Source organism: Rissa tridactyla, chromosome 9, assembly GCF_028500815.1.
Source record: "Rissa tridactyla isolate bRisTri1 chromosome 9, bRisTri1.patW.cur.20221130, whole genome shotgun sequence".
In the NCBI taxonomy this organism is placed as follows: domain Eukaryota; kingdom Metazoa; phylum Chordata; class Aves; order Charadriiformes; family Laridae; genus Rissa; species Rissa tridactyla.
In genome coordinates this window covers 397415-420165 of record NC_071474.1, presented here as the reverse complement: position 1 = coordinate 420165, position 22751 = coordinate 397415, and the positions used below count along the sequence as shown (strand labels likewise).

The following is a 22751-nucleotide window of genomic DNA, read 5'->3' as shown; positions in this document are numbered from 1 at the left end:
CAAAGCAAAGAATTCTAAGAAAAACTAACAGATCTAGTTGCTACTACATGCAAAGATACCACAAGAAATAACCATATGTTATGATTACAGAACAGGAACTGTTCTTCCAGGTGTATTTTAAATTTAAAGAGATAAAATGTTAGTCCCTCCAAACTAGTGCTCATAAATTGTGTGTATGTTTGGGATATTACAGCTACCAGCCATGTGCTGCTCATAAGGCCTACTAGTTAAGAAACAGAAAAAAGATGCAAAGTAAGCAAATGTTCCTTAAACATCAGTCAAATAGGACATCCATTTTAGGCACTATTCCCTCCTGGGTTTATGCCCTTCTGTAGGATGAGATCAGCACTGCAGCACGTGCTTTCTTGCAAGTATATAGTGCATATGAAACCAGAGATGAAAAACAAGTGGAGGGGAGGGGGAAAAAATAAAAAATAATCAATAACCACTTTGAATTATTCATCTCCATGAAGTAGGAATAAAAATGCAAGCAAATTCCATCTTTAGAACAGTGATCCCAGGAGAAATCTCTTTATAGGAGTCAAACTGTCTAACACAGATTTTCCTGCAGAATCATTAGTACTCCGTAAAATTTTGGAGGCACAGAGATAGGATTAGGTTAAACCCAGGCCATTCACCTACCTGAAGGCAAAGTAACACTGTGAATACCCATAATCAATGTCCACAATGGCTACTGTCAAAAAGAAGGCAGACAGAATCCAGAACAGGTCTGTCTACAAAAATATGAGTAAAACTACCGAGGATGGGTCATCTGAAAGAAAAAAAAAATATGGCTCTGTCCTATTGTGTTGTTTGGGCATTTTTTTTTTCCCCCTCTTTTTTTTAAGCCATGAGAAATGTAAGTGTCATCCAGCTTGTCTGTCCTAGAAGGTTCTACAGACAAAGACCAATATCTGTTTTAAATGGATTCAAAATGCATTCCACCAAATCCATTTAACAGAGGACTGAGAAATCAAAATCATTGAGTTATGCACAAGGTACTACCTCAAAGACAGACCAGTGTAGACTTAGTATTTCTTTAAAAAAAAAACCCAACAACAACAAAAAATGACACCAAGAAGATAACTATAGGACACAAAGTACTAAAAAAAACCCAAACACAAAAATGAACAAAAAAAATGCTTCTTTTATTCTGTGAGCTCAAAAAAGGTCCAACCCTTCCCCAACAATCTCATCATTATTTTCCTTTTCTAAGAAATTAAAGGGTTCATCTTCTCTCAAGGTCCATTCAAACAGATCCTGGCACCTCCAATCTTTATATACGAAAGGCAGTAGAGCAGAACTGGTTCAGCACGATGCACTACCTCCGCTCTCCTTGAAGGATTCAAAGGACCGTTCCAGGACAAACCCACTTACTTGTTACTCTTTGCTTCCATATACACTTCAAGAATTTGAATTCCATGAACTGCCATCAACACCTAACCACAATGTCTGGTTTTAGAAGCAAGAGTAATAATTTAGTAGGGCAAGTTCTAACTTTAGAAAAGCTCCCAGTGAATTCACGACTGCAGTGATTTCAACTCTAGGAGCTTTGATCTAAGAAACTCACAAAATCAGGAAGTCAGTTATCTGTGGAGATAAAACTCAGAAAACTAAGGACAAACCACACCAAGCATTATTTTTGTCTGTGTTTTGTATAAGGACTATTTTTTGAGTAGGAAATAACTATATCAGTTTATTTCTAGTTAATCAACACCATCTGGATTTTGAAGACTTATTCTTGAGTAAGTATGCCTGCATCTTGAATTCTACTGCTAGCATTGCACTGGCAGTTTGGCTAGTAGGTTTCCCATCACAGCAGCCCTAAGCAGTGACCACCGAGAGGAGCGGGGTGGAGCACAACAGTTACCTCTATTCCCTGGGTTTCCTATCATGGCAGCGTCGGACTGCCCCTCTGCAGCAAGTGAGCCCCACAGGTAACACCTCTTTGGTTGTGCTGAACTTTTTCCTTTAATAAACACATATGCCTGCAGTACTCCGTTTAGAGGCAGCAGGTTAAAGAATCACACTTACATGCCAAACAAGAAATGAGCTTGTGGTGACCACTGGACCATGTGGGAACTCTTACATTACCAAATTTAGCCTCCAAGAAGCCACATCTGCATGTGTCATTTTCATGTGTGCAGCACAGTCCCTGCTCCCCATGAAGTTATACCCTGCAATTTTAGGAGCCATCCTATCCCCGAACTCAGGTCATCGGCCATCCTGAAGCAAGAACCAAGATCTGGACTATGACTCACGGTTCTATGGGTTCAGGCAGCCAAGGGCATGTCTGATGCATTTGCATTGTCAGGCAGAAGGAAAGAGAACAGTTCCACATCCTAGAAGACTGATAGTTTATTATATTGGGAAGGTTAAAATCAGTTTTAAATGACGGACAGCTTTCAAGATATTTCTAGGGGAATCTCCTAACTTGTTATCAAGGAACCGATTACCTGCAAGAAAATATGCTAATTGTTAACTGAAACTCATGATTAGTACCAAAATCATTGATGTGTCTACTTGAGTAGACACACTACAGACAAGAGCAGGAAGTTTACACCATACTTCTGCAGTGTCGGTTATGTTTTAGAAAACAGTAGCTTCACAGCTGAGAACAGCACGCATGAGGTCAGCTCAGTGTAGAGAGGCAGCCGTGGATGTACTGCAGGCTACTGAGGTTTTTTTGTTGGGTTTGTTTTTTTTTTTGGCCTAGGGTTTTAGTTTTTGAAAGGCAGGTTCTAAGATTCTAAAACTGAAGAGATCCTAACACAGTTACAAGCATTGTTTGAGTCAAAACACCCAAAATGCAACAGAATGCATTATGAGGTGAGAAGACAGCTACAGGTAGTAAGAATTCTTCCAGAAGAGAACTCAGACCTCGTAGATACAGGCAGAATGCAATATAGTGGCTAGAAGCCACAATAAATAAATTTAACCTAGAAGGGAGGGCACAGTTTTAACTACAGGTAATTAACCACTGAAACTAATTACCCATTGTTAATAGCAGACTACTTGCAACCTGATGCATTCAAATAAAAAGCAATGCCTCACCTTAAAAAGTCTGTATAACACAAAAATCATAACACCCCCAAAAAAAACCAAACACAACCCATAGTTTAACATTTGTTCAGTTTAAAATAAAAATAGGAGACTGTCTTCAGGCAGTGAATTTTGTTTCTTTGCAGTGCTCTTAGTCTTCCAAAGGCTGAATGCAGGAATTGACTCATTTATTCCATTACTGCTTCATACAGGCTAGCAGGATAACAGGTTGCCCAGAGGGGTGGTGGAGGCCCCATCCCTGGAGACATCCAAGGCCAGGCTGGATGAGGCTCTGAGCAACCTGATCCAGTTAAAGATGTCCCTGCTACTGCAGGGGGGTTGGACTAGATGGCCTTTAAAGGTCCCTTCCAACCCAACACATTCTATGATTCTATGATAAAGCAAAACCTAAAAAAATTACAGATGGAATAGGGATCTGGTGTAGATCCTCTGCAGTAGCACATCCACCTGAGCAAGGAATCCGGCAAATTTGATTGCTTTTGCACACAATCCTCTGAAGTTTCCAAATCAAGCAGCAAGGCATTCCAATACACAGACTACAGCAAAAACAAGCTGGTACTTCAAAAGAAAGATGCCTCTAGACACAAGCCCTTAATGATCCCTGTTAACTTCACCTCATAATTCATGATTTTCTAGCACAAAGACTATTATAATTTCTCAGTATCAAATAGGAAGCCTGGCATCTCAGATTCCCTAGGAAAGAAGCAACACCAGATCAGGAAAGGAAAACAGTGCCTCCAGTCTGCAATTTTGAGTTCTTACAGAGGGAGTAAAGTGGCGTGTGTTCTAGCAAAGCCAGTTAACAGGGCAAGACAAAATCCTGGAGCAGAGCCAGTCAGGCTGAGAGACATCTGTTTTCTAAGGAGGTAGGAATTATGGCATTAAAATTACAATAGCACATGACAACAATTAATCTCACTGCAAAATAGGATTAACAGGCTCCTTCCACAGTGTTTTTCACTCTTCTGAATCTGCACCTAGTGGAAGAATTTATTCCCTGAAATAGCAGCTAAAGTCCCAGGCATGATCCCCTGGGGGGACTCTGATGGGCTCCTTTGCCTGGGCTGGAGGCAGCAGGACGGTGTTGTCCCCACACATGCAGAGGTGCCACCAGCTCCGGGGTGCGTCTGCGCCTCCTGCACCTGCATGGGAGGCCAATGGCTGGCCCCATTCCCGGGCATCAGCACTTGGATGTCACCAGCTGCTCTGCACCAGAGCCACAAGACAGTGGGCATCTGCGGGCTCTCGGGGAAGGGGCTTTCCTTCACCTTGTGAAACCGCCATGGGAAGTCTGCAGGACCAATGGCCAACCCGTCCCAGATGCCTCCATGGGCTCTCGCACAGTCATGGCTCAGCCCCAGAGCCACAGCCCCAGACAGCAGCCGGCATTGGAGCACCCCGAGACACTGACCTCCAAGTTGGGTAAACAGGAATTGAGAGCAGCTGGTCAGGGACTCCCTCCTCGAGCCCACGCAAATACTTGGGACTCTTTAAAAGCAAAGAAAGAGTTGGGGAACTGCACTCATAGCAGGGTAGAGGGAAACAAACTAAGAAGTCTGTCAGAAAATTACACACAGCTGTTGGAACTGTCACATGTTAAAGATTATTTTCCTACTTAATCCTCCTTCCCCTTTGCTCATCTTGTTTGTCTTAGCAAGGTCCAGTTGACAAAGACTGTAAAGCTACTCTAAGCCACTGAAGCCAGGGACACTAGAGGAGTAAAGTGTCCAGAGCCACAGTGAAATAATGATGCACTAATGATACATTAACAAGGCTTTTGTTACCAATAATATGACTGGTTCTAGAACATTCATAAGAAGAAGTCGCCCAAAGCTTGTATTAGCTCATAGTAAGTATCTCTAGTTTCAACATTTCTGTTAAAACATGGAACAACATGAAGACTCCAAAAGACGTGTCTTTTAGAACTAGTCTTATTGAGGAGGTCGCTCTGTCACTGCAGCTGCCGTGCTTACAACGCACGTGGCCACCAAGAGAATGCTGCCTTTGTCAAGTTAAAGAAATGTCACTGTCACACACACAAAAAACCAAAAACGAAAACTCAAACACACACCAAATCCCTAACTCACCCACCCCCAAGTTATTCTGTGTGCAACCACTGTAATGGACAACATTAAATAGTTATCAGAGCACTGTTTAAAAAACTGTTCTGCATCTGTTATCCAGTGACTGAAAGCTGCTAGTTTTATAAGATTGAGAAAATGGTAAATTCAACAGCCTTTGTTGTTTTTTCTGCTGGCATTGAGTGGAAGTACATGCCCAGTTTTTTTTGTTGTTGTTTTTAACTGGTTCACTCAGAGCTATTGAACACTTATTTAAAAAAAAAAAGAGACAGACAAACAGCTTATCAGAAAAGTAGAGATAAGAGAATAAGGCCTGCTAGTCAATGAAAGAAGAGAAAATGCTATTCTAAGCAAAAAATAGGAAGAATTAAAATGGGTTACACACTAAAAGATGGCAGGTGTCTGCTAGGGAAAAAAAATTATCTTACATAAGGTGCTAAAAACAGTGTGTGCAACCCTTGAAATGCCTGACTTGTCAGAACAATGGAACTGGTTGCTCACCAAGGTCACAAGAGACGCTGCTCCACATACTCAAACACTGAGTCCCAGCAGCCACATCAGCTTTCCTGACTCTGGCCGGCCGTGCTCTGACCCCAGCCAAATTTTATGGAAGCCGGTCAGATTCCAGGGGATGCTGAAGTCTGGAGTGCAGGTAGAAAGGTTTATTTTGTGGTGATGTCACTTGTGAACAACAGCAAAGAATGAGAATTGAAAATCTTATAGTTATTTTCAAGAAGTACAAGAAGTCATATAAGTACTCTACCATAAATAGGATCCACAATTATAGACAGGCAGTAACACTGAGTATTCATTAAAATAGGGACTATTTTGCTAAAGTTCTTATGTGACTGACCTTGTCCGGGGGTGATGTGCGTTTTCCATTCTTTAGAAGTACAGCTTCATGAACTCTATTATCTTTATGAGGGTGAAAGATGATCTAGGATAGCACTGCATGCTGTTGCTGCTTATGAAGATAACAGTGTTGTGCCTATCGATTCAGCTTTAGCTTAGATAATCAAAATGATTAAGAGGTTTGAACAGTGGCATTATCATAAGAGTCTTAGAAGTCCAGAACTCTTCAATTTAGAAAGGAGCTTAGAAAAAAAAAAAGTGAGGGACCTGTGAGGAGGAAAAAGGACAATCGAAAGCAGTTAGGCTCACGTGCTTCCCTGAACTGCATCTCTTGTTGCTACTCCTGGAGACAGAATATTGGGCTAGATAGACCACTTTCTGATTCACTAAGGCATTTCCTTTCATCTTATTCACTTTTTAAAAGCTGAACAGGATTTTCACCTTACCAGGCAGCAGAACAGAACCAGAGCATCTATGAAAAAAATTTTCTTTGATAGGAATGATGCTTCACAAGGGTAGATCCCATATGATTTTACTGAACCCTCAGCAGTTTCAGATTTATAACCCATACACAGAAGTGTCAGTTGCAGAGGGCTGGTGTAATGCTTACGTTAATTTTGGAGGGAGAGAAGTGTCATTTGCCCCTTCAGTCAGTACTCAACATTTGGACAGAACAGCATGAAAGCAAGAATTAAATTAACCTCTGCTTAGCTGAAGCGCAAGACAGCTAATTGGAGCTCTGGTTTCTTATCCTCACCCAATAGCTTTTTGGGTATCGCAGGCAGAACCATAATGTATGTGTTATAAACAAAGGAATATTTTGAAATACACAAAAGGAAAACAAAGATTAATCCTGTTACCTTCCTAGTGTGGCCTACCAAAGAAGGTTCAGTATGCTGGCTTCAAATACATAAAATGCAGCCCAATATTATCAAAAAGAACTCTGAAGATATGTAGTTTCCAGAGGAGCTCTCTTGGCATTAAAAAATTCTGTTAAAGATGGTAAAATCAGCATGTTGAAATAAAGTTTTATATATGATCTTACAAGTTTTTGCTTTTGTGCTATCTCTTGTTTTTAAACAGCCCTGCAAGTCAAATAGACCCAGAAATATTCAGTAAGTATTTCTGTTATGTATTTGGAATAAATGAAGAATATATTTTAGAGACAATGAAATTGTTTGTGTTTTAACAGTAATGGTAGTGGGAGAATGCAGCAATCAGACTACATCTATACAAACCCGTAATGTCTGTACGAGATCCAAGAGATTGACTAAGAAGCTTTCAGCTTCCAATCTGAGCTCCAGTGCTCTGGCATTTAAGTCCTAAAAGACTGGAAAACCCAGCAGCAGTAAAAATCCAAATAGAATACAAAATGAATGCCAATCAGCATGGCATTACAGAAAATATGACCCTACTTCTTAATAAAAACCAAATAAGCTTGTCAAAACCTCAAAGGTTGTATTGATATAGTGTAATTATTATTTCATAAGGCATGTCATACAGCCTATACCAGGACTTGTGCTGTTCACCCTATTCATAAACAACCTGAAAAGGAGGAAAGCAGGCTGGTGGCAAAGCTTATGCATAATACCAAGTTATTAGCATGGCTGAGGATGAACTACTGAGGGAGACTTCACAATGCTGAGTTTTATTTACCATTTTATTTATCAGTGTAAATCACACTTAAAATGACACTAACTAGAGTAACTAGGGCTAACTACTAGCACTAGGGAGAGATCTTGAGGTTATGATAGTCATAGCTCTATTCAGGAGTCAGCTCCCTGCTCAGCAGCAGTCAGAAAGTGAATAGATACGTTAGAAATCAGAAAAAGAAAGAATATTGTGATACTGTATAAATACATAGCTCTACCCCGCTTTGAACACTACACACTTCTGATCCCAGCATCTCAAAGAGGTAGTTCCAGAAGACATTAATAAAACAAGAAAGATAAAAGGTATGGAATAGCTTCCCTATAAGGAACCATTAGGTAAACCAGGCCTCTTCAACCTGAAGAAATAATGATAAGGCAAATATGCCAAACCTATAACACAATTAGACTAGACAGGAATTGTCCAGCGTAGGAGGGTAGATCAAAAAGAACAGACAGGAATGAGAATCCAAGGCAATGAGAAGAGGTTGCAGATTTCTTCCGGCAACATGTCACTGAACTGTTCAACTCCTTGACAGATTTTTTTTTTTACTTCTAGTAGGGGAAGACTGGAAAACGTTGTGGAAGTTGGAGAGTGCTGAGTGTTACTAAACACACAGAAAATATAGCTCTCCATGAGCTGGAAAGAGATATGAGCTAGGACAGTACAAGGAGGAAGTATTTTATGTGCTCATCTTACACTATTGCCCACACATCCATTTTTTGTCACTGTGCTGGGTGCACCTTTTGCTTGAACCCGCACAACCACCTACCCTGACCTACAGCATCCTTACAGAATGCATATTCTTACAGAACACACAAGTAACTGATTAAAGGATGTCTAACTGGTGGTGCTTGCAAGTCCCACAGAGCCGATCTTTAAAGCTGTTTGTGACAAAAGTCAGCTGAAAAGAGCAACGCTTGGGATTGCTGCAGCCACACCGTAGCAGCAAAAAACACAGGCTGCACTTACAGCATGGGAAACTGTATTTTGGGAGGCCGCAGTTCACATAATCTTTGAGGTCACACTCAGCATTGTTACTATGAGAGCAAATACAGCCCTCAAACACGTAAGGAAAAAGCACAGAAGGTGACAAGTGTTTGCTTTTATATTTCTCTGGTCAGAAGTATGTTGGCAGACAAATGGTGCAGGAAAGTTAATTGCTCAAGGACTAGAAATCACATCTAAAAGTCTAAAGAACCATTATTGCATCTGTGAAAAAAAAACAGTATTAACCACTGACTTTTTTATTACCTAAACATGCAAGTTTAGAAAATAGTAGTCCTTTTACTAACATCCAGGAGCTGAACAAAATCCATCACTGGATGATCTATGTTACAGCAGTCTCTCTAGGAAGAGGCCACAGCTGTGGGGAACACGCATGTTCACTGTAATATAATTTTCACAAGCAATTGGTCTAGAACACCTTTTGCTTGAACACACAAACTTGTCATCTGCACAATCTGGGAGCTATAATTTGAATAAACAAGGCAGGGGTTTTTTTATTGCCATGCACTTGAGATTAATCACTGAAAACTAGCTAAGCAGTGCAGTGGAAAAAACTATATGGCACAAACTGACACTCAAAGCCATTCTAAGTTCCAAGAAGTCACTTGTACAAGTAAAAACATTAAACTATGAGATATTTGTTACTGTAAAAGGAGGATCAAATTCAGACTTTGAGACTAAGACGTTTGTAGTGGACTCGTGCATTTGCCTTTGCTTCTTAGCAGGTTTGTAACCTCACACAACCTTATTTGTGCCACTAGTAAAACTCTTTGTTCTTTAACTGTTGCAAAGTTAAATTCTTAGAAGCACAGAACAGCGCGGGTTGGGAGGGACCTCAAAAGATCACCTCGTCCAACTTTTCATGGGAAAAGGAGCACACATGATATTATCCAGCACCCTGTCCAATCACATCTTGAAAACCTCTGGTGATGCGGACTCTACCGTGTCCCTGGGGAGGTTGTTCTGTGACTGTTCTCACAGTAATAGAATTTCTTTCTTACCTTGAGTTGAAAGCTCTCCCAATGCAACTTGCAGCTATTGCCCCTTATGAACAGAAAGCCTCCATCCTCTTTGTAGCTGACCATAAGTTCTAGAGAGGCAATAAAACCAGATTCTTCTTCTCCGAGCTCGAGTTGATAGCATTCCAGGAGTACTCATCCAAAAAAAGAGACCTGCCTTCAGGAACTATAATGCAACCTTGCTACATCCTAAGTGGGCTGTGGCAGATATCTGTAACCTCAATTGTCTTTAAATGTAAAACAAAGGCATCGGTAGGATGTGGAGCGTGTGTATTAGGTCGAATATGGAAGGCTTCAGAGCCTGAAGGCCATCTGCCTGCAAGGCAGCTTGTTATTAGACTGTTATACAAACCCTGCTGGCTTTCAGCACACAACACTACGTTTGCAAAGAAACCTGCAAGCTGATACTTGAAAGTGTTTAATATTTCTGATAACCCTTTTACAGAGGCAAGAAAAGTAGCTCATCAGTGTTTCATTATTTCAAGCATTTGTTCCATCAAGTTCAACCTGAATGTTGTTTTTAATTGCTTGATTTTCAATTATGTCATTAGTTATTTATAAAAAGTTTTCTGAAGACTACTACACAGTACAATGAGAGGAAAGATCACTGGGACGGCTGTTGAGCTACTTAAAATCCCCTAGTTGGGCTGAAAGTAGCTGCTAATATTTGTGTAGAGAACTGTTTTCAGAAAAAGCAGCTGTTTTCCCTGAGCATCAAAACCAATAGGTATCAGAAAGCATACTTCCCTTGTGCTGAGAAGTTATTTTGAGCATTACACCTTGTACCACATTTTTTTTTTTAAAAGAGACAGTCCCTCTCAGCTGTAAGGAAATATTAACATCCAGCACAAGGAGACACTGTACATGATCTTAAACTACTGCGGCAGCCGGTGGGTGTTGACAACTGTGCAAGAGTGGACATGGGGCTGCCCTTGCCATGTAAGAGCACACAAGCCTCCAGTAGTTCACCCGGAATTAGTTTGACACTTCTGTTCATTTTTCTCATCACATCACCCTCTCCCTCCTTCAGACCATTTACCAGCTTCCAGATTCTCCATAACACATACAAAGTTTGTCATGCAAGGTCTTCCATACAGCAAAAGTCACAATGTTTGTGATACTCAGAAAAGAGCCAGCAAGTCAGTGTAGAAAAAAAGAGACCCCAACAAATCAACTTCCATGAGGTGCATTAGGTATGACCACCTCACCATTACCAGCTCCGTCCGCATCTTTTCTCCTCTCATTTGTAGCACATTTGAGATTCATTTGTTCCTCGTCATCTCTAAACAGACTAAAAACTTGTCAGAAGGATAACTGTGCCCTCTGCTCCCACACAATATTGCAGTTACATTTTGATTTCAGCTTCAAACACTAAGCATTAACATAACACAAATACAGTTTGGGAATGACTACTGTAACCAAGTCAGAAATTGCAGGTAGGAAAGCCTTGGAATATTCTGTTAGACTGCTTTACTTAGTCATATTGTATTACCAGCCTTCACCTTTTGGTTATTGCCAGTGGTGTCAAACTTTTACTGGCTGTTACAAGTCTGTAGAGTGAGAAGCCTTTTGCATTAAATAGAAGGTCAAAGAACCACTTTGGCTTGAAAGTAACTGCTGTGCTCCAGCTGACTTTTCCCTAATCACAGAGTGCAAACATTAACCATTAAAGGAATGATATTCTGAGATTAATGCACGTCTGAAAATAATAGTTTTATCGTCCAGATACACTGCTGAGCATACCAGTATGGAGACACACTCCGGCACACAAGCTAGACTGGGATCTTTCAAGCGGTATGGAACCATAAAAACATTAACTGGAAGGGATTTCAGGAGATCCCTAGGACAGCCTTCTGCTCAGAGGAGCTAACACCAAGCTATGAATACTAAGAGGAAAATCAGTTGCAGCCATGCTTCTCTATGCACACAGCAGGAAGAAGAGGGCATCTACAGCGTATAGAGCAGAACAACTCCTACTGTTAAAGAGTTTCTAGTTCTATGTATGTCCATCTGGAGTAGAATGGCAACAAGCACACCTCTTCGTAGGGCTGTTACAGGATATACAAGTTGCAACAGAAGTTAGAAAATAAATTATAAAGATTCTTAACCATGAAAGTAATCAGTATAGAATAGCTGCTCAAGCAGAACCAGCATAGCTAGAAGAACATTTGTTGAGACTGCAGCTATCTTCCAAAGGGTATGGTCTGACGGCACATATGGAATTCAGTCAAGACTGTTCCCAGTTTACATTTAGAGCTTCTTCTAGATTATATTATCAGTTGTGACCTGAAATTTCTCTGGTAGCAGTCTTTCCCATGCCCTCCGCCTACTCAAGATCCACCACCATCAAGTAAATAATGGGATTATAGCATAACTCCTCAGTTTAAACCCTCAGCATTCATCTCTAAGCTACACTATCTCTTGCTGCAATCTTCAGCTGTATGGACTGTCATCATTTTCTGCAGCTCTAGACCACTGCTTAATAAATTTTAAATTGTGGCCATTATTCGCATGCTTATTCCTTTTGCTTCAGTATTCTTGAGTCCATGGATAGACCCTTTCTGAGGGATCATCTTGCTGCATTTCAAGATCCATGCTAACCGAATCAGTCAACAGGAACATGCAAATATCTAGTTTGATTCAAACCTGCTCTCTAAACCTTTGTAATCCCAAAGCCTGTCTCTACCTGGCTGTTCTTGCCTTAAGTGCTGCCAGGGGACTCTGTTAGAGAAATTACATATGCCGGCTGTACAAACTTGCCACAAACCAAACAGCTATCTATAGTAACTGATCTGTTCAAAAGACCAATCCACGTTCCATAGATTACCAGGCCAGAATATCTCACATCTACACCACTGACCACACCAGAAGCAGGAACAGCTGAGTGCCAGCTATGCTTTTCCTTTCCTAAAAAAGTACTAGAGCTTTTGTGTAGATGCTGTGCAGAGTTAGCGGGAATGGGTAGGCCCACAGGAAATCCTGCAGATGTGTAAAGATGGGGAGGGTCTCTGAGGAAGAATGGCAGCATATCTTGTACCACATTAAGCTGCAAGCCTCCAATTCAGGATCAAGTCTCTACAGACAATTTCAACTCCTTTAGTGAAATCAGCTGACCTAAGATGAGGTGAGTTTGCCCTACAAAGAGAGTCACCCCAAACTGTTTAACATGATTATGATCCTTAGTGATACCACAACATCCAAAAAGCAGCATGGTAAGAGGTTTTAGCAGTATTAGCCACTGCTAGCAGAGAGACTGCAATAGCTCTAAGTCACACTGTCTTTTCCTAAGGAAAAGAAGCTCACCACCACCCACTTCTCTCCCTGACTCTCCTCAATCAGGCAGCTTACAAAGCTATTGAACTACTGAAAACATTATTCTGTTACACAAACTGCCTCCATCATCTTCCAGAAAACAAGCGCATCTGGAAAGAGACTTGTCCAAATAGCCACATCGAACCATCCAGAAGCATAAGGATACCTTTACTGAACAGACCCACAGGATAGACTCAGGCACAAAGGCAAGACCTGCTGAGGGGCTTAGAGCCTTGTCTGTTTGGGGGATCCCTGTGTAAATAAGAGGTGTAAGTTAGGACAGAAAACCCAGCCTTTTCAGACAGTGCAGCAGTCAAAGCTTGCCTGCGCTGCTCCAACTGGCCAACACCATTAGCACTTCTGCAGCTGTTGCCCAAGTCGTAACTAACTCATCGTAGCTACGATATAGTGCTGTTCATACTCACTGGGGTTTGGAATCCATGCCAGCAGTTGCTTTTACAGCAGTACAGGAGAGCAGCCTCCCTCAGATTAGATTACTAAATTTGATAGAAAATAGCTTATTTGGTATATCACTTTTGAAGAGATAACAGTATCTGGGAAATGTCTTACACTGCAAGAGCTACACCTGCGTAAACAAAACCCAATCTGACTTGCAGCACCTCAAGAAGCCACAGATAGAGACTATTCTTCAATATATCCTGCATCCATATTTGCTATAGGATGAACTACAATTGCACTTGACCCCAGGTAACAAACATTTGGTTGAAGAGACACAGGGACAGACTGGTCCAGGGCAGGGCAAAGGCAAGTTCCTCCAGGAGAAGCTGGGAATTGTCCTGGAATGCAGAGTGCATCCCATCGGCGTCTAAACTGTCACTGTTTCTCCACAGTGTTACTGAAGAACAGCAGCACCAGAATCTTAAGGAACAATTTGACTGAGCCAAATCCAGAACTTTCTCCATTGCACATTGGTTAATACACAGCAACACGTGAAATCCCTACATCAAGGAAGAGCATTAACATATGTGTTTCTTCAGCTCTGCCAGATCCTGCAGATAGCTATGGCCACTTAGTCTGCACTGTGGCACTAGAACCATTATGTAGAAAGGAAAACAGATATCAGTTCCCCACCTTGCACGGTCAGAAGATAGAAAACAGACTTACAGATCACAAACTTTTCTACTAGAGTGGCAGGCCATTGTTCTGTTGTTTATTTGTGAGACCAATATCTGTCAAATTAAAGCATGATTATAACAATTAATCTGTATTTCTAAGTAGAGGAGAAAATTACTGCTACCGATCAGCAAGTTTGTCAGTGAAGTATGCAAACAGACCATAGAATTGTTCGTGTTACTGGAATCCTATTCATGCCTTAGCTCTTTCCTGAGCAAATATTGAACACTTCTTATCACATGCCCATCTAATGCTAAGTACAATTGGGAAAACAGGTCAGGATCTTTAGACCCTAGTGTGATAAAGCAAGGGTTTTTCAGGTCCGGTGACAGCACAGCACTTTATTAAACAGATTAATGTTAGCCTAGCCATTATCTTACAAATGCAGTGTTAGCAATAAGAACCTGAGTCCTTAAGATCGCAATGGATGAATAGCAAGAACCTACAATCCTTTAGGCCACATGACTAACGGCTTGGGGCTGAGTGGCTGGAAAGCTGCCCGGCAGAAAAGGACCTGGGAGTGTTAGTGGACAGCCAACTTAACATGAGCCAGCAGTGTGCCCAGGTGGCCGAGAAGGCCAACAGCATCCTGGCTTGTATCAGGAATAGCGTGGCCAGCAGCAGTAGGGAAGTGATGGTGCCTCTGTACTCGGCACTGGTGAGGCCTTACCTCGAGTACTGTGTTCAGTTTTGGGCCCCTCACTACAGGAAAGACATTGAAGTGCTGAAGTGTGTCCAGAGGAGAGCCACCAAGCTGGTGAGGGGTCTGGAGAACAAGTCCTATGAGGAGAGGTTGAGGGAACTGGGCATGTTTAGTTTGGAGAAGAGGAGGCTGAGGGGAGACCTCATTGTCCTCTACAACTCCCTGAAGGGAAACTGTAGAGAGGCAGGGGTTGGCCTCTTCTCCCAAGGGAATAATGACAGGACCAGAGGAAATGGTATGAAGCTGCGGCAAGGGAGATTTAGATTAGATATTAGGAAGAATTACTTTACTGAAAGAGTGGTCAAGCACTGGAACAACCTGCCCAGGGAGGTGGTGGAGTCACCATCCCCGGAGGTATTTAAGAAACTTGTAGACATGGCTCTTCAGGGCATGCTCTAGTGCCCAAGATTATTGGTTTGTGGTGGGGTGTTGTGTGTGGAGTTGTGGGTGTGGAGTTTAGTTGGTGGGTGCTTTTTTTGTGTGGGTTTTTTATGTGGTTGGACTCGATGATCTCAAAGGTCCCTTCCAACCACTAAGATTCTGTGTGTCTGTGACTAATATCTCACATTTTACAGATTAGACCTGAGTGAAGAGACCGCAGGAGGTTTCATGGAAGCTTAGAGGACTCTCACAGAAATCATTTCTGGGGAGGAGAGAGGTAGCGTTTTTAGATGTTTAATAAACTCCTGCCATACTTTACAGATGGTCATAGTCTAATTCAATTTCCTACTTTACAGCCTGAATCAAGGTAATGCTTCAGGCTCCAGTTACATTGCTCCAGAGTTAGAGCTGTCCTGCCATACATAAATGGAGACATGGTTGCAAGATTAAGTCAACTTTTAGGTCTTGTTCACCTACAGAACCACAAGGCCACAGCCGTGACAGAAGGGGGAATAGGCCTTCAAAAAAGGGATTCAGAAAGTCATTCGACTAGCCTTATACACTACTTGCAATACATTTTGTGCATACAAAAGGTACATTCTAAAACCCAAAAGGAAGAGATAGATAATAAACAGCTTACAAAGTAAAACTATATTGTGCCACCCGAGTAAGGTACAGGAGACAGACAGGCAAATTATAACTTACTAGCTTAATAGGCTTTTAAACAGCACATGTTTCGATCTACTCTATTCTCAGTGGTAAGATCTTTACTTTTTAGTTAAATTCCTTGCATCCACAGATCCTTAACATAGTTTTTCCTCATTAGTATTCATATCTGAAGAATCCTGGGCAAACAACTCATTAATTAAATTTGTCATTCTCAATCACAATCAGCTTTATTGTGTATTTTTTTTCAAGCCCAAAAAAAAAGTTGAAAGTTAATGCTAATAAACCAAAAAGCTGACCTTTGACTTCTGAAGAAAACTGCGCCAGGTGTCGGGTCACAAAGAGTCTCAGTTGCTGATTCAAGTCACAGGACAGAATGTTAATGTTCCAGGAACGAATTCCTGCCAAACAACAACAAAAGAATAGTGAGCTGTTATTACATTTACTCCAGAAACAGAAGTGGAGATAGAGAAGTTAACGGGACACACAAGGACCAGTGATGCTCATCCAAAAGAGCAGACTTAGGATGGAGAAAGTCTTCAGAAGCAGAGGGACATAAGATGCTTGCCCTCCATAAAACATCTATCTCTGAAGTACATGCAGTGAGCAAGCCTTCATTCAACTTGGGCTTCGCACAAGTAAAACCAAAAAGCTACAGGGGGTTGAGGCTAAATAAATTACACCACTGCCTAAGCAAGAAATGCATGTTGTGTTACGCAGCAGGTTACGTTAGTTCTACATCTTCTGCATTATCCAGCATTGGTCACTAGTCTACTGGAGGGTTAAGCTACTAAACAGCTCAGAGACACCAGCTTCTCTGCTCTTACAACTTGTGCATCCTCCAAGTCACAAAAGCCCCCCCACAACTTGCCCTGCCTAATCACTCCTTCAAAGCCTGTGACACCACGGAGACCCTCTGAGTTTGCTCTTTAATCTATATAATCTTGGTAAGCTAATCGCCTTCATATCACAGCAGGAAGCAGCATCTGCTCCCAGAGCGAGTGGCACCATGCCATGCTGAGGAAGTCACCTTCAGTGTGAGCAGTTGCACATTCTGGATGACACCAAACACTACAGATTACACATCTTCACATCCCAGTACAGAGCAGCCTCTCCTAGATGGTGTGATACTACATGTCAGCACCATGAACAAAACCAGGATATCAGCGTGAATCAGTACTACAGCCTCTTGTGCTGCTGCCTGATGAAATACAGGTGTTGAAGGCCAATGTCACAGACTTCTAAGAGTTAACTGAAACAAGAATTTCAGCCCCACTGTTTCTTGATGGGGTCCTCATAGAGTTCTTCCACCATCTTCTGGAGACATTTCCTCTCTTGCATAAAATAAAGTTTTATTGCAGCTGATATCTGCCTTCTTTCAAGTGAAGCATGTTGATTTTTCACGGAGGTATCATTCCCAGTTACTGCAGTTCTAGTTCTCCAGCACAGTAACTCCACGTTGTGCAACAGCTTCTGCTGGCCACTGGTGGGAAAGAGGATCTTTTAGGATACAAACTCCGGCTTTCTACACGTAACCAAGATAGTTAGTAATCATTGCATCACACAGTTCAGTAGTCTCAAGGCCTGCAGAATCTATAGCAGTTCAAGAAAACTTTGTTCTTAGCTTCTTCTGATGATAGCTGACAGAGTAATAGCTTATGTATTACCTGACAGTCTGCACTGCAGAGTGCACAAAAAACCCTCAGTAAACCCTCTGAACATCAAAGGGGGGGAATAAAACAACTTACCACCACATTCAGCGTCACAGAAGATCTATTCCTTTCAGTTTGGGCATGGGATAGGAACAAATTTTACATGTAATAAAAGACAGGAAGCAAGAAGGTGAACAAAATGTTTTAGTGTGCTATACTCTTGGAAAGCATGATTGCTTAAACAAATGTCCAATACCAGTGCATCTTAATGCAGTACTGATGAGCATTCTGACCTGGACAGGAACAAGGTGGCACTCTGCAGGGCAAATCCTGCTGACTCTAGCTGCTGTGTCACTATCGTGGTGTCCTACTGCAGCAATAAATGCTATTTGAGGTACTGCTACATCCTCTAGGATGCAGAAAGAAGAGATCCTCTTTCAAAGCAAGGAAAGGGAAGAGTGAAATTATCATCTCACTCATCATCTTACTTGCAGCAGTTTATTCAACATTTTTTCCCCTCCGGGTAGTCTGAAGTTACTCCTAATCAATTTATCATCCCATGGCACAGGAGCCAGAACACTGTCCTTGCTGATTAGGATCCTCTCTACCTCCCAATACAAGAGTGCACACTATAACATAATAAGGTTTCTAAATATTCATTCTCTTTGCACATGCATGGCTTAGGTAAGGTACCATGCAGTTCATCAGTTTTCCATCTCTTCCCTTATGCCCTTGTGAACTTTTTTGATTTCCTGCTGAGGTAATTGGCTTATAAGATTTGTCATTTCCCCCTAATACCAGACCTAGTCTTCCAGACGTTGTTTCAAAACTGGACAAAAGTCACACAGGAGCAGAAAAATAAGACCAGTATTTATTAGAAAGCATTTTAGAATAAGTGTTATTCAAGCATCCCACAGACACATAATGCCACTGCCTAAGAAGCACTACACATGGGAACAAGCAGGTTCCCGTGATGTCCTATATTCACTATTCCATTCTCCTGAACCAAGGTATAGGAAGAAGTCTGGGAAAGCACACTTTCTGAATCAGCCAGAGCAAGAGATTTATTCACTGAAAAATATTTTTGTGGTGGTTTTTTTTTTTGTTTGGTTGGTTTTATGTTTGGGTTTTGGGTTTTCTTTTTTGCACAGACAGGGCACCACAGGCAACAGAACTAAGACACAAAACAAAACCTAGTTTTTTCATTCTTTAGAAAACCCTATCTAGATGTACATGTAACACTAAGGACCAACTTTGCTTGCCAACTTCATTTGCCAGTTTTGTTAATCTGATTGTTTTCTGGGCTATAAGCCCCTTACCAAGTTACAGAAAAATGCTTCTCTGAAGGGCAGAAGCATTTTGTTATTTACACGGCTTTGTTTCCTGAGGAAATAAAATCATCTGCTCAGCAGCCTGTTCTACCCTCACACAAACCTCACATAAGCACTCTCCAGCAAACTATTGCTTAAGAAACAGGAATCATCATGCATGTACCATTTCCACATTTCTTGAACTCCCTGAATCAAGATTATAGCTGTCTCCAGCATTATGCTCTCTGGTGGCAGATCGAAGACCCTGCTGTCACTTTAACTATCCTTCCTTTTTATATCCATCTTCCAATTTGCAGATGTTGGTCCATTTCCAGAAGAGGTCATTCTCACATTTCAGTGGGGAAGACTCCTCTATGACTTGCTGGAGGTCCTACTCCAAGTCAGTGACAGAGGAAAGCCCGAAATCCAAGTTCCTAGCTCCCTCAGCAGTTCACTTCTACTGTTAGTAACTTACCAATACTGCTTAAATGTCTCTCATGCAAAGAAGTGTCTGCACTCCGCAGAATTTCAGTAGGTTTCCAGTCAGGCAAAACTAGCTATAGAACTTACTCCTGCTGTAGCAATTACCATTTATCTTGCAAAATTGGCATTTATTTTTTTCTCTGCAATGGGAATTCACAGATTATTGGCATATAATCACAGAATCAAAGAGCAAAATTCATTAGTTTACAGTCTGATCTGTCACTATTTCAAAGATTCAGAGAATAGATAAGGATGCAGGCTGGTACAGGAGTACCTCCTCAAATAGGAGCTTTCAGAGGCCAAATGGTCATAATCTGGCTTACTCCTACTGAAAAAAGCTATCGCTTGGAAAAGGGACCAAAGCATTGCCCTCAGAGTAGCTGGTAAGTGGCCTGCCGGCAAAGGTGGATGGAAAAGATGCTGAAGTGGAGAAATTGGACAAGATTTGACATCTCCATACCCATACCCTCTCAAATTGCACTGTCCACCTGTTCCTCAGTACTGTTTATGCTTGAAAGGAAAAGAGTCACAGAAGTATCTCCAAATAACCAAATCACAACTGTTGTCACTGGCATCTTTTAAACCAACACGTCTTGGAAATGGGGGGCGAAGAGGGAAGAATTGCATGCAAAGTCAAAAGGCTGTTACTCTATTTCTCAGAGGTGTACTAATCTGTTTCTTAGAACAGGGATTCCCTCAATGTCCTGATGTAGCTGACAGCCTCTCCTTTCTTTTTCTTAGGAACCATCAGAAACCACCACAAAACAAGAGCTACCATCTTGCCACCTCCTTCCCCCTCGCTTTTATACAACACAGCATCTGGTAATACACAAAGACTCATTCATTGCCAAGGCCTCTGGGCACTACCACAAAACAGACAACAAAGGAGCCAAGTGTTATGGCAGCCGTGTCTTGCTCCGTGTGGCTCCTGGAGCAGTCCAGGTCACCACTGTGGCTCATCCCCCTCCACCCCTGGCCCACACGGCTGCTCCTCAGGCAGGGGGAGGCCGCGACACCACAGGCCCATTTGCGGCCCTCACACCACAGTGGCGGGCCCAGCCAGGCAAACCCTCCGCTAATGAGAGAGAAGCTCAGGGTAGGAGGGAAATGAAAGGTAATCCACTGACCTGCTCATAAAATAGAAACTTGAGGAATTCAGAACCATAAAACGTCTTCAGGCTTTAAGACCTTCAAACCCAGCGTTAACCGCATTTCACTCATGCAAATAAAGGAGCGCTCAGGGGGACAGGGCTTACGGCCCGACCGCACGACAGCGCGCGGGAGCGGGGCCGGCCGAGCGCCATCTGTCACCGGACTCGTCCTCGAGGGAGCTCAGGCCCCGATCACGGCAGCACCGCCCGCGCCGCCCCTGCGGCTGCGCCACCGCCCGCCGGCCACGCCCAGGACCGCTCCCGCGGCACAGGCGCGCCCACCGGCGGCCCCCGCCACCCCCGCCCGGCCCCGGCAGAGCGCCGGCTCCCCCCTGGGCTGCATCCCGCCGGCCTCCTTCCCCGCCCGCAGCGCCGGCCCCCCGGGAGCCTGCGGCAGGGCGGCGGTGCCACAGGGCAGGGCGGGCACGGCAGCTCTGCCTCGGGCCGGGCGCGTTCTCAGCCCCGCAGCGCCCGGCCCTGCGGCGGGTCCTTCGGCCGCCCCCCGCTCACCGCGCTCCAGAGCGGCGCGCAGCGCCCCGCGCTCCGGCTCCGTCCCGACCTCCCCAATCACGGCCAGCAGCGCGTGCCTCCGCGGCTCCCGGCGCCGCGCGCCCGCCGGCCCGGGCGCTGCCGTCTCCATAGCGACCGGACCGGCCGCGGTCTCCATGGCAACCCCGGCGGCCGCTACTGCAGCGCGCGCTGACTGGCGCACGGCTCTTAAAGCGCCCGGAGCCCCTCCCCGATTGGTCGAGCGGGCACGTGCTCCTGCGCTACTGCGGCGGAGGGGGCGTGGCCTGAGGGCCCCGCCCCGCCCCGCCCCGCCCCGCCCCGCCGCTCGCGAGCGGCCGGCGCGGGGGCCAGTTGCGCACCGCCCCCAGGCCCCGCGGCCGCGCAAGGCCCGGGCGGGCCCGGCGAAGCCCCGGCTCCGGGACACCCCGCTTCGCTTCAGCGCGGCGGCGGCCCTGGAGGGACGGCGGCTGCCGGTGAGCCCCAGGGGCCGCAGGGAGCGGGGCTGCGGTCGCTGCGCGGGCGGGCGACCACAGCCGGCCGTGGAGGGCCCGCCGGCCGCCGGGGAGAGCCGGGAGCGGGGCTCCGCGTACCCTCCTGACCAGAGTGTGGGAGATGTACCTAAACACAGAAACCCGCCGGGATTTTTAAACGCCCGGTGTTCAGTTGCTGCAGTATCCGCAATAAATAATTACGCAATAAAATCACAGGAAACGGCGGTGCTGAAAGACGCCTGGGCTCGGTGTCATCGCTCCTGTCCCTTCACTCTCCTCCGCCACTTGATAGCAAGCAGAACAGTCAGATCTTCATCTCTTCCCTGGGGTTCTCCTTCCTGCCCAATTAAAGACAAGAGTGATGGTCTGTAATGGTAAGGGATGAGATTCCCTAGATTCCAGAAACGTGAGATACAAGAAGAATCTCAGTGAGCTTTGCTAGCCGCCAGCACCTGAGCTGTCAGCTGCTGCGTGGACAGCCCTTAAGGCCCCGGGTGGCCGGAGGGGGCCTGGGTCCAGGGCAAGGTCCATGTCACCGGCAGCCAGTCCCAGCCACATCTTCAGAGCACATCAGTGCTGTGTGTGGGAACGCCGAGCACGGTCAAAGTGTGAGATTTCTGCATGCTGGACAAGAGAGAGCCACCAGAAAGGAGTTTCGTATAGAAAAATACATGTCTTTTATGACAAAGGGAGATCTGTCCTGCACTGATGTAGCTGGGTGGAGGAAAAGCAACCCAGCTATTGTAAACAAAGAGTCACGTCAGCAATAACCTGCAGTGTTCCTAAAGCGGTGTCAGGTTCTGTCCCCTGCGGTCTGCCAGGTTTCCATTTTGGGAGCTTTGATGGACAGATAAACCAGGGTCCTGCCCTGTTGTGCTCCTTCCTACCCACCAGGCCCGCAGTGAGGACACCGCCAAAACCTCAGGAGGTTCGGACAGTTGGATTTTGGTGAGCATGTGTGAATCTATAGTGTCGTAAGACTCTAACAGAAGATAATCAGGAAAAATGCCAACCACAGAAAGGGGGGAAAATCCAGCATGATTATCTCTGCAGGCTACAGCTGACGTTGCTAGCTTACAGAGTTTTCTCAAATTTAGGTCTTTAATCAAAAGGTGCTCTAGCTCTCAACAGATAACTTACGAGGTGATGCAATAGGTCTTTTTCACATTAAATCGTGGTGACACCACTGGCTACGATCTTTATGAAATAAATCTCATAAACAGAGAGAATAAGTGCATCAAAAGGGTTCAACTTATTTCTCTGTGCTAATTTATTTAGTTTGTCT

General features: G+C 44.0%; 1 protein-coding gene across 1 annotated transcript in view; it reads right to left on the bottom strand.

The window, feature by feature from the left end:
- Nucleotides 1-21132, bottom strand: part of MAP1A (microtubule associated protein 1A) — a 68178-nt gene extending 47046 nt beyond the window's left edge. Inside the window, exons 1-2 of the mRNA XM_054214893.1 lie at nt 20976-21132; nt 16169-16270 (exon numbers count right to left, since the gene is read on the bottom strand). Of these exons, the coding sequence (XP_054070868.1) occupies nt 16169-16270; nt 20976-21132 (259 nt within the window). The remainder of the gene's footprint in view (nt 1-16168; nt 16271-20975) is intronic.
- Between the last annotated feature and the right edge of the window lie 1619 nt (nt 21133-22751).